Source organism: Lissotriton helveticus, chromosome 6 (genome assembly GCF_964261635.1).
Source record: "Lissotriton helveticus chromosome 6, aLisHel1.1, whole genome shotgun sequence".
Lineage (NCBI taxonomy): Eukaryota > Metazoa > Chordata > Amphibia > Caudata > Salamandridae > Lissotriton > Lissotriton helveticus.
The window spans coordinates 1,313,558,144-1,313,571,041 of NC_136067.1; the positions used below are offsets into that span (position 1 = coordinate 1,313,558,144).

A 12,898-nucleotide genomic window follows, 5' to 3' on the forward strand; every position below is an offset into this window, starting at 1 on the left:
TGGAGTCACTATACCTCATGAATCGAACACTTCTTCAAAGAAAAACAATTTGCACAAGTCAGAGCCCAACATTAATTGGCAGAAGCATGAACATCATGAGTACTTACAGATACACATGCCAGTAACATTCCTTTCTTAAATTAGACAGCATGGAGGAGAAACAGAGGGCAACATAGCACAACAATCAAGTCCAAAGAAGGGGACCACTTAGGATCTGACAGTAAGTGTAGTTAGAAAACGTGCTGTGTATAGACCTCGTGGTCTTCATTTCTTAGATGCTCGGAATTTCTATCCTTAAGACACTATTTACACGCTTGTATTCATTTTTACATTTGTTTTAATTACCTTTGTTTTTCTTCTTCATCCGGATGCTGGTTTGTCTGTAAGTTGTTGCAATGTCATGATAAACTACAATAAAGGAAAAAAAACTTTACATGAAGCAGCCAAGGTTCAATAATAAGGATTTGTCGTAATTTACAAAATACAACCTAAATGTATACAGTCTGTTTCTCGACTGAACTGAAGAGCAGCACAAAAGTCATATGTATAAGAACAAGCACTGGCAAGGCCAATAAGCTTGAATACTGACTGTGCTAATGCTTTTAGGAGATGCCAAGCAGCATCGGTAAAAAGCAAAATGATTTTTGGCATTGCTGTGCAGCATCGGCAAAAAAAGGAAAATAAAAAATGGGTGAACACTTGATAAATTGCGTCACTCAGAAGGCGCAAACATGCATGACCAATGTATGTATCATGCATTCGTGCCACTGATTGGCAAGGATGCAATTTTCCTACATTTTTTTTCTCGATATAAGGAAGCTGTACGTTTTTAAACCTATGTGAAAGAGCTAATTTAAGAGTGCATTCACCGGCCCCTCAATAAAAAAAAAGATTATTATTTTAAATGACTGCGAGGAGTTAGGTGGGGGACAACAAGGGGCCTAGGGCAGGGGCAGCAATGGAGAGTTGGTGGGGAGGAATAATAATAAACAGCCGAGGAGAAGGAAGCAAAGGACAGGCTAGGGTACAAGGAAGAAATATGGAGCACGTGGGATGGGATTGGGTATGGGATAAAAAGCACAAGAGGGAGGGAGCTACATAGAGCATTCGGGGGGAGCAAAGATATTAGGTGAGGGGAAGCTGCAAAAGAATGAGAAATCCTGAAAGCATATGCACTCTCATGCAATGCTTAAACAAAACATCCATGTCCAATGACTGGTCACTCACAGCTTGGCCACAGACCAATCACAGTATTTTGGAATGTTCAAGTTATTTCAACTATAGGCTGACACTGGTCCCTGAGGCTTCCCAAGTGGCCACTACTTGTTTTTACCATCCCTGCTTTCTAGGAAGAGTCTAATTTAAAACAGCTTACACAACTCTGTGATAATTGCCTTTATTCAGTCAAAACTGGATTATGCCGACTCCCTATATCTGGGGTTACATGACAAAGATATACAACGTATTTCCTACCCTTGTTGTTTTAAATGACTATTAGTTGTGCTGTGCTTTTCTTAAGCTAGCGACAAGATGCAAATAAAAATATCACAACGAATAACATAAAACTCACTGTTAGCTTTCAGTATTGCCATGCCCAGCACACTTAGAAAATGACTGCCAACATTTTCCCTGAGCAAGGAATGAACACTTCTGCAACTCTACTTTTGAACAGGTTTATAGTTCCTCTGAGAAGGTACATAAGAAAAATGTCACTGTTTGAGACATTCTGTCCTAACTCTACAAAGAAGTAACATATTCGGGTAATGTGGCACAGCATCGGTTTGCCAATAATAAAGCCAGAATGGTAAGTGGCAAAATTAGTCTGTAATACTTTAGAGATGATATGGTCCAACATTGGCAATGGGTTGATTTGGGCCACCCAGAGAGGAAGGTTTGAAGAGACAAAAAGGAATTGACCTATATACAAGTGAAAAGAGAGACCAGCCAGGCCAACACCCTTGGCCAGGAAATTAGGAAAGGAGAATTATTATCTGTCCTAGGGGACATGCCATAATATCACCATACTAAGATCCCTTGCAAAAACAGTTGTGAAACAAAAGTCTGCCAGCAAAGACACAAAGGAAAGGTGGGAAGCTGTTCCAATGCTCGGAGATATGAAATAAGAAACGGGCAGAGTGTCATAGTTCTTCAAGAAAATATTCCCTAACCTCTATTCCAATGTGTAAGAACACCCCTAATGAGAAAAATCCACTATTTTATCTTAAATCAAGAAAAGCCATTCAAATATCCGATACAACACATTTAAAAGTTAAAAATTCAGGAATCTAAATTGAGAACATGTTTTGCTTTTATAGGTGGAAGCCTTCTTGGCGATATTCAGTAAGCTTCCTTGGGAATGGGAATGCTTTCTGCCCATTGCTTACCATTGGCTTTGTGTTTTGTAACTCACAGTTGCTTGGTTTCTATTTGCTGGTTTTATTTGTTTTAGGCTGTCCAGTATGCCTTTGTCCCTCCCATGGAGCACAGCCTGTTTACCTCCTCCTTGTATTCTTCCATGAATGCTTGCTTTCTGTCAATAGGCCTTTAAATTTTGTTTTTTCTTGACACATTTGTTGACATTTTAAATGTCCACCAATGTGTCTTGTGTGATGAACACTTCTGTCATTGGGCATGTTCATGCTATGCAAAAGTGCCCTAAATAAAGTAAACAGTTTGTACATTTCTGCCTGCATTTTAACCTTTGATCTCAGATACCCTTTGTTGTATTACAGTGTGAAATTAAAAATTCTGCAATGAATCCCAGCTTGATAAACCTGTGAGACCAACATCACATTGAAAGCACCTTCAGATACCTGCATTCAGAATATCTGTGGTACAAAAAACTTTCATGCTGAATTAATAGCTTACATTTTTGCTCCAGCTATTATCAGAATCTGGGCCATATATTTGGTACATAGAACGTGCCTCTTAATTCACTAATCGCATTGATCAGGTTGGCGGCAGGAATGTACTTCAGTGAATGTTTCAAAACTCTTATTTGTAATACTTTCGTGAATTCTGAACACACTATCATAGTCTATCTAGATGTTTGTGGCATATGTTACATGCCAGTTTGTTTCATGGCTTGGTTCTTGTGCAGGCTCTTTGATTCAGAGGCCAGCTTTTGCACGACTCTGGCTCCACTCTCCCTGTTAATGTTTTGGCTTGTTCTACTCTATTGCACAACTCACATCCTGAGCTTAAGTATTTCTAGGCGCTCATATATGCACTAGTGAGGTTACTGACACAATGTGGCCTTGTTCTACTATCGGTTTTTAAAAGCGAGGGACTTCACATTCTTTCTGTAAGTAGTAGCTGTTTCCTAACAAAATATCTATTTACACGAACTTACCTATACTTCATAATGAATAAATCCCAATTTTCTGTAGTGAGAGTGATCCGTTTTCTCATGAAAATGCAAATAGTATTCCCCTTGATCGTGCACCAAGGTTTCTTTATATCAGTATTTGTTCTTCTGTGTTTCCTCCAGAAAAACACATCATGAATTCTGGCTGAGAGTGCACCTGAGTTGCCTCCTCTGCGTGGTCTGTGTTTCCTCATGTAAGTGCATGTTTTCCCTCCTCAGAGTTAATTGTAGTGGTTATCAGCCAGACTTCATCCATTAGCCAGTTGTGGCATTCACATTTTTCTTGTGCCCACTCCAGCATGCATGATAGGGCAACGGGGCATCCCACTTTAGTCACAGGCTGACTTCCCTGCAAGTTACGGCATGCTGCCTTTCACAAGAAGCACATCCATAGACAAAGGAGTTCCCTTTTGTGCTAGCAACTATGTTAATGAATGTTTTTCGCCATAAAAATAAATTGCCTTATGTTATGTTCTTTTTTTATAAAGATTGATGAGGGCTCGCTAGCTTCTCCGACAAAGCTTTGAAAAATGCATGTCTGGAAAAAACAAAAAATGCCAACTCCAAAAGGATGGCGTGCAATGCCAGACCGATTGGCTTTTTCACTGCTTCTTTCCAAATGGGAGTGCCTCTGTGAGCCCACCTTTAAGCACATTCCTGAGTCTCCCTAAGGGTTATGATTTGTTCGTCCAAAGTTCCCTGCCATATATTCATGCAGCAGTTTCATGCCCCATCCTTGAGGAAGGCTGGATATAGTAATTTAATATGTTGTGCATACCTGCTTTTAACAAACTCATTGGTACACGCAATCCAATTGCATTTACGTTACGACATCCATTTATTCTTTCATCCCTCCATCGTTCAATCTTTCACCATTCCGATATTCCAGTGGTCATTACATCCATCATCATATATACATGCTTCCTCCCATTCATCTATACATCGATTATTTGGTTTGCACTTCCATCAATAAAGACTTTCATGCATCAGTTGATCGTTTTATCCATCCTCTTTGATTTCCACACTGTCACTGGAGGCTCGAAAGGAATTATTTTCAGATCCTGCCTCTCCAAGGATTGTCTGAATGAGGTACAGCAGTTTGGTCAAGCGTGGAGAGAACAAGAGCCTGACGTAAGGCTCCGTTAACAGCCATTGCTGTGTTTCTAATGGTTAACTACAATGGCACTGCGAGTGGATGTTGACTGTTGAACATTCACAGCAACAGTTGTGAAACAAAGGTATTGGAGCTGTGGAGGATTTCACCCCCCCCAGGTCTTTTGGAGTTGATTTTTATTTAGTGCATTCCAGCCTCATTGGGTGGAATGTTATAACAACCCCAACCGGGCTATATCGGTCATTAAAGCTTTTTTCCCTTGTTATAGGCTCTTGCCTCTGGCTATAACATTTAATGGGCGTTACAGCCCGCTACAGTGGACTACAAGGTTATATTATAGTCTTCCAATCTTAGGGTTTGTACTATTCATCCATATTCTTTTTTTTTTATTGCTTTTAAGATTGGAAGGAATTGAAAATAGTACTTGTTTTTTTCCAATTTATGTTATTATGTGGCAGATGTTTATGGTGACAACTCTTATTATTTTATATCCACAACTAACTCCTTATGTAAAAGTAGTATAATGTATTTGTTGTGATTTCAGAATTATTTTTCTCTTCACATGTCCATTACCAGCCATTTTTCGTAAAGTTTGAATAATGACCTCTGTAAAATATAGACAGACAAAATGTACAGTCGGAATTCCAGGTTCTTACGGATGAAGTTGTTACAGCTTGAGAAATATTTTTTAAAGAAAAGTGTCCAACACCAGTGGCCATACAATATCCCTACTCTGGCAATGAACACAAGTCAAAATTAATCCATTGGTGCTTGTTCAGGAGGAAAAGAAAAGATGGTACCACTTTAAGCGAAAAGTGAGGGACAACTTAAGAAATCACCATCAAGCGTGCATGATGACAGGCAGGGGCCCTCCACCCATGCTCATAATGAGGACATAGAAGAAACTGATGCACGATGTGATTGACGACATTCATTTCGGGCCTTGATGGGATGGAAACAGGAATAGATGATGTTTTTCCAGGTCAGTGTTATTTTATGTATCTTTTGAAGTTCTCAGTTGAAATGCCTGGACCAATAATATGTTGTCTCAAGTTTCAACCACACGGGAAGCCAATGTGTTGTTTTTTCTTTTGTAGCTTTTTGCGCAGCTGCTTAACACTGGCTTTATGTATTTCAGAGTGTGTTAAAAAAAAGTGTGAACATTTCCGAATTCGTTTTTGATGATACACATTGACCTAGGCATTTCCAAACTTCATAAATGATTTACTTTGAATATTTCTTAACATGTTTATTTTTTTAAGTGTTCTCTTTCACAGATGATGGAAATGTCGACAAATATTGGCAAAGACAAACAAAAATCACCTAAAATCGCAAAGCAGTGGAGAATACACAATATCACCAGCAGCCAAGACTAATTTCACTGCATCAAATATCTCTACTGACATGTTAACAACTATACCTGGGTCTATGAATAGATTACACGAAAATTGAGGAGAACTTGAGAAGAATCTTCAATATGCGCAGAGATGAGTTTCCTTTTAAAACCATGTCAAATGTTAATTCACACTACCAATCAACACAAGAATCGGAGATGATAAACATCATGTTTGAGATATCTCCAAGTGCCTCTGAGTTGTGTGAAAACTCTGAGACAGTTGTTCTGGACAGTCAAAATGTTGAGTTTAATCACCTGGAGGGCATTAATAACTCAACAATGACATACGATGACCGTAGTGGGCAGAGGCCTCAACAACTGGTATTGTACAGGGCACTGTTGTTACAGCCTTTGACCAGTCGAATGAGGAACATGATTTTACTTTGGTAAATTAAGCAGACTCAGCTGTGCAAATCAATATTACTGGATATATTCAGTCAATGAAAGCAGATATTTCATCCAGATTAATGACTATAGATGAAAAACAAGAAATCGCTATTGCAAATACCTTTCAACCGACAGAACACCTAAAATATATAGATGAAAGACAAATTACTCGTCAAAAGAGAAGTGTGCAGTGAAAATCCCTTCAACAGGTTAATGGATAAACCTTCACTATCTCTTATTCAATTATCAAAACAAATTGCTAAGTCAAAAGAAGGGGTTGGGCTCATGGACTCACACTAATACCATAGTCTCTGGCCCACTCCACTGTTGCAGAAAGATCTAATCTGAAATATATTAGGCCAAGCAAAAGTAGTTAACAATCAGACTACCAGTGATGCGAAACAGCTGTAAGTCAAAGAAAGTTACACAGATTAAGATAAATATTTTGATTACATTTATGAAATTTAAAACAATTGTGAATACATTTCTAAGAAACTGAGTAGGATTTAGTTTTTTATCTATTTGGAAAAAAAAAATTTGTTATATTGTATAGTATGGTGAGTTATAGTTAGAGTTGTCTGTTTAGCGAGCTGATAGGGGTGTGTGTGGAGGTGTGCTATTTTTAATAATTTTAAGGTGGTGATAAATTGTAATGAAAGTTATAACAATAAACTTTAAAACTTTTTATAGTTTGTGTGGTTTACGTTTGGTTTAAATAGGGGGAAAAAGTTTCTCTGCACATAACTGAGCTTTAAGCTTTAGGTTTTTCACTAAACTTCAATGTTTTTCTTTAAAAAAAAAAAAAATTATCAAATCGTAAACGAGTGCCATTGAGTGTAGTGTATATGTGGAGCGTCGAACAGACAGCGGAGAAGACTGTTTTACATCTATCGTCGCACAATGGAGTATTGTGGAGTGGAGTAGTGTATAGTGTAGTAAAGTGTTGTGTAGTGGCATGGTGTCTCAGTGAATTCAAGCATCAGAGTGGAGCAGCAAGTTGTATGGTGGATTGGAGCGTCAAAGTAAAGTAGAGTGTCGTAGACTGTCAGAGTAGTATGTTTTAGAGTGAAGTGGAGTAGGATGTAGTAGAGTGAAGTGGAGTAGGATGTAGTAGTGTCGTAGAGTGTGGTATCGTCAAGTGGAATGTCATACAATACAGTGGAGGATAGCGCCCTAGAGTGGAGTGCCGTGTCATATAGTGAAATGGCGTGTCATAGAGAGTACTGTAATGGCATGTCATTGAGTGGAGGGGAATAGAGTGAAGTAGACTAGCATTGAGTGGAGTTGCATACAGTGGAGTAGAGTGTCAGATAGTGAGGCATGTGGAGCGGAGTTAGGTACAGCAGTGTAGAGTGGGATAAAGTGTAGAGTGAAGTACACTGGAGTAGGGTAGCGTACAGTGAAGTGGCGTGTTGTGACGTAGACTAAAGTGGTGTAGAGAGCAATAGAGTGGAGTGGCTTAGCTTACAGTCAAGTTCAGATGAATGTAGTGGCATAACGTATAGTATTGGAAAGAGTTGCAGACTACAGTAGAGTAGCATACAATCTAGTAGAGTTTTGTAGAGTGGTGTGGTGTACAGTATAGTATTGAAGAGTATTGGAGGGTGGATTGGCATGCAGTGTTCCAGAGTGAGTTGCAGGGGCATACACAGAGTTGCGTACAGTGCCATATAGTGGACCGGAGTATCATAGAGCGGCATAGAGTGGAGTAGTGTGTTGTACAGTGGAGTGGTATAAACTTACATAAAGTGTCGGAGAGTGACATACAGTGTAGTACGGTGTTGTAGAGTGGAGTTGCATAGAATGCAGTAGTGTGTCAAACAGTGGAGCTGCGTAGAGTGGACTGTTGTACAGCAGCGTAGAGTGAGGTAAAGTCTCGTGGATTGGTGTAACGCAGTGTGAAGTAAAGTATAATAGAGTACATTGGCATGTCGTAGAGTGGAGCGTAATGTAGTGACATAGAATAGAGTCAAGTAAACTGTTATAAATTGGAGTGGGGTCTCAAACAGTGGAGCGCTGTGTTGTAGAGTATAGAAACGTATTGAGTTGTGGAATAGAGTGGCATATAGTGGAATAGTATACACTGGAGTGCAGGGGAGTGGCATACAGTGGATTAGCCTAGAGGGGAGTGGAGTGGTGTCCAGTGGAGTGGCACAGATAGCAATAGCATACAGTGGAGTGGCATACAGTGGAGTAGAGTGTCATAGCATACAATGGACTGGCATACAGTGGAGTGACGTCAAATAGAAGAGTGCAGAATGGAGTGGGTAGAGTAGAACACCTTCCAGAAGAGTGCCAATGATTTAAATAGCGTACAGTGGAGTGGCGTCTAGTGGCATACAGTGAAATAGTGCAAAGTGGAGTACAGTGGAGTGGCATCGAGTGGAATAGTGTAGAGTGCAAAAGCATAAAGTTGAGTGGCACAGACTGGAGTGGCTTACAGTGGAGTGCAAAGGAGTGGAATAACATACAGTGTAATGGCACAGTGGAGAGGCAAACAGTGTAATAGCGTAGAGTGGAGTGGCATAGAGCGGAGTCTTGTACAGTGGAGAGGCATGGAGTAGACAAATGGTGTAGACTGGAGTGGCGTATACTGGAATACCTTAGATATGAGTTGTGTATAGTGTAGTGGTGTACAGTGGACTGGCATACAAACACATGAGAAATTTGAAAGCAATGTAGATTATGGTGTGCACAGTAATACAAAACAGCGAAATGCGTTGCCTTGTGTTTCTCCAGATTTACCAATCAACGCAGGGCATGCATGGTGGCCAGGGCCACTGGAACTATGCAATTAACAAATACGAGCCATGTACGATTGAAATACAACTCACATGGTGTTCTGTTTTTGATATACTGATACTTTGAACATGAATATTATTCATTATTTACTGAAATTATAGCTGCCAGTAGAATGTTTAAAGAAGGCGCAAGCTTACTAAATTGTTATTAAGCTATGTGTTTAGTGCATTGATCAAGTAGTGGGTACAAGCAAATATATATGATAAGTTGGTGTAGATATAAATAAATTTGCTATTTGAATATAACTTTAGCATTCGACATACAAATACACAGTAAATGACAATTGTTGTTTCTATGAATGTTTCTGATCAATACAATAGATGCTCTAGATTAGTATGTGTCAAAAGACTATTAAAACAAGGTGCTAGCATTGTATGCCGGGATTAAGATAGTCCTTTTCCATTGTTTTTTGGGATGAAGCATAGTGTTACTATACTGGTAAGTGTCTTACGTTGTTTACGTGATGGGGATATACATAAAGGTATGATAAGTCGCTCTGAATATGAAGGCTTTGAAATTTGAGCACTGAACATACAAATGCACACAGTTGACATTCCGGATTAATATGTGTTAGAAGACTAGACAAATATGGCACAGCCATCATACACCAGTATCAGAATAGTCAGTTTTTCATGTTGATAGATGAGACGGAAGTATAAATGGCGCTGATGTGGCACGCCGTTAAGGGGAAGGAAATACACATGGGTGAGAAATATTTAGCTACAGGTAAGAGAGACAAGTATTAGCACTTGTTAGCATTTTGGGATGATCAACTCATCCATTTACTTAGTTACGGCTATTTGTCTCAAGTCATGCTAAGACGGGTTTGATGTGGTTTCGGCTAACATTACGCGGACAGTTTGCATATATGTATTAGAGGTTCCGCACCCCGGGCAATACCAATTGATCTTGCTTGTCGAGAAACATATAGAAGATGGATGAGAGAGTTATTTTAGCTTTTGACAATAATCTAATGAGAGTTTGGATTATTAAATGCTGGTAATGGTTACAGGCGATTACTGTTGCTTTCTGTACACGTGTTGTATTCAAATACTGATGCTTTTTTTAGACGATTGATCATTACGGCATTATCAGAATTGGGGCCATATAATTATGAGGTTACCATCAGAGTAATATTTGCTTTGGTTACGCCCCGACTAATGTTTTGGTGTATATTTGACATAGGCTAGTTTTGTGTAAGTACCTCCCAATTAGACAGGCTGATTCTAGTTCTTCATGATATTTATTGGATTACACTAAGTGGATTTTATTATTTGGCACTGCCTAAGATGATGTGAGGGTTGTTTTTGACGGGAATGTTTATATATATATATATATATTTTTTGTGGACACTATATAGTTATTTCTATTGAATTAAAGAAGTCGCCCATGATTGGGGGGGGGGGGGTCAACAACATAAGATGCAGCAAGAAGTTTTTACTTTATTCATAATAGGCTTACATTTATGGTTGATGACTGAAATTATGACACATTGATTTTATTTTCTTAGGAATGTGGAATATAGCAGCTAATGTAATCATACAGTATTTGGACCATTTATGCTAGAATTTTTAGGTGAGTAAACACAGTTGTTTCTATGCAAAAGGACCATAGGGTTTAAAAAACACACACTGTACTGCGGTGTGAAGTGTAGCATGCTCTCAATTACTCTGGCAAATTAGTTGGTTTCACTAGATTAGTTTCATGTTATTCTCCTCTAGTTTTTGATTTGTAAGCTCCTATTAATGGAGTTACTTCTTATGATTGGATTATTTTGAGTTGGAACTTTGACATGGTGTCACCATTGGTTACTACTCTTTACTACAACTACAACTACTAGGATATTTCTGGCTTGGGGTCTATATACTCACTTTTCCCGTGGTTACTGTGGTGGTGGACTAACTTTAGGTTGGGAGGATTTCAGGACAAAAGTCTAATGTGATTTATTTTGTAGCCCTGATGAATTCAGTGGTAGACTTGACATAGACGAAACACGTGTTGCCTATATGTTTGCTCTGGATGTAGTGGACGTATATGAAGATTGAAAGACAGCTGTGGAGACTTTTGATTTGGATTTCGGAGCTCTGGATTCTTTATATGGTCACATTTCTGTTGCTTATTGCTATATTTGGGTGTTAAACTGGCACTATGAGGTGGTGCAAACAATGCCCAGACAGTGTTAAGAAGTTTAAAAATGTCAAAATAATAAAGTAATACTATCACAAAATGGCTGCATTACGCCGCATAATTTTACTTTTCTTGCCCCAAAATGTACTCAACCCTGTTGCATAATTTGGCCCTCCACTGCTGCATAATTCCAGTGGCTCTGATGGTGGCCTTGCATTGCTTTGTAAATATGACTCAAGTATTGCGTTACCCATGCCACACCATGTGTGACGCAAGGGTACCAGGACATAGTTATATTTTGGGCCACTGTATAACGCAGTAACTTTGCGGTATAGCATTGTACATGGCGATGTAAAGACAGATTGCTAAGACATCGACAGAAGCCTCGCCCTCCTTTCTCAACCACTCTGCAGATGCACTTCCTGTCACACTACTGGCTGGGGATGAAGCCCCCTTGGCTGCTGAGGGTCATTGGGGGCCAAGAACCCCTATTGTTGCCACAAGTAAGTCTCCCACAGCGGGATTGTTGAGACCTCAGAGGCCCCACGCCCTTTCTCAACCACTCGGCAAACGTGCCTCCTAGCACAATACTGTAGGTGGATGAAGTCCGCTAGGCTGCTGACAGTCTGTGCCGTGCATTGCTTTGTAAATCTGACTTATGTATTGTGCTACCCATACAACACCATGTGTGATCCAAGGGTACCACAACATAGTTAGATTTTGGGCCACTGTACAACGCAGTAACTTTGAAGTATATCTTGGTACATGGCGATGAAAAGCCAACATATAGTTGGGTAATAGCTATTTTTAGAAAATGCAAAGGAGCCATATTGTTTTTACTACCCTTTGGCTGAGTTTTGTGTTAGGGTCTTAGATATATGTAAGTAGTAGGTTAATCTTGCTTCAAAGTTTTTTATTCTTTGGTAACGCTACGCGTTTCGACACAAACTTGTGTCTTGATCACACGATCATTGTGTGATTAGGACAACGCTAAGTTGCCCTCGGTCGTGCAGTTTACATTAAATCCAACACTGGCATCAGTGCCGGTTTAATGTGCGGAGAAGTTTGATACCAAACTTCCCAGCCTTCAGAGTAGCCATAATTGTGCTGTGGAGTATGTGATGACAACCTCCCAGCACCATATACTCTTAATGGCTTCACTGCACTTACAGTGCCCAGGAACGGCCCTGGGTACTGTTGGGGCACAGGGCTCATACATCTGTGCCCACACCACTGGCATAGTGCACCCAGCTAGAGGGGTGACTGAGATATGCCAGGGTAGTGGGTTTGTGGGCATGGCACACAGGGATGTGTGCCATGTCGACTCTCTGTTGACTCTCTGTAGACACTCAGCCTGCAAAGGCAGTATGTGTGTGTCAGGGCACAGGACCTCTAAGGGTGGCCCAATAAGTGCTGCAGCCCTTAGGGGCCTTCCCTGGTCACAGTGCCCTTGGTATCTGTGGTACCATTTACCAGGGTCTGACCTGTGGCCAGAGATGCCAATTTTGGTTTTGGTTTTGGGGAAGGAACACAGGCCCTGGGAGCCTGATTGGCAGGACCCAGGCCACATGAAGTCAAAGTGCATCAGAAATCTAGCAAAAAGGGGGGGGGTATTGCAACAGAAACCCACTTCCTCACACTAAACCAATCAGGTAAGCACAACTTCCTAGCGTGTATAGGAAGGGCACACATGCTTTCAGTGGGA

The 12,898-nt window shown here is 40.1% G+C and overlaps 1 protein-coding gene across 1 annotated transcript in view; it reads right to left on the minus strand.

Annotated features, from left to right (window-relative positions):
- MRPS5 (mitochondrial ribosomal protein S5) overlaps positions 1–12,898 on the minus strand; it is a 572,686-nt gene that overhangs the window by 20,715 nt on the left and 539,073 nt on the right. Inside the window, exon 9 of the mRNA XM_078649050.1 lies at positions 346–408. Coding sequence (XP_078505176.1) covers positions 346–408 — 63 coding nt within the window. The remainder of the gene's footprint in view (positions 1–345; positions 409–12,898) is intronic.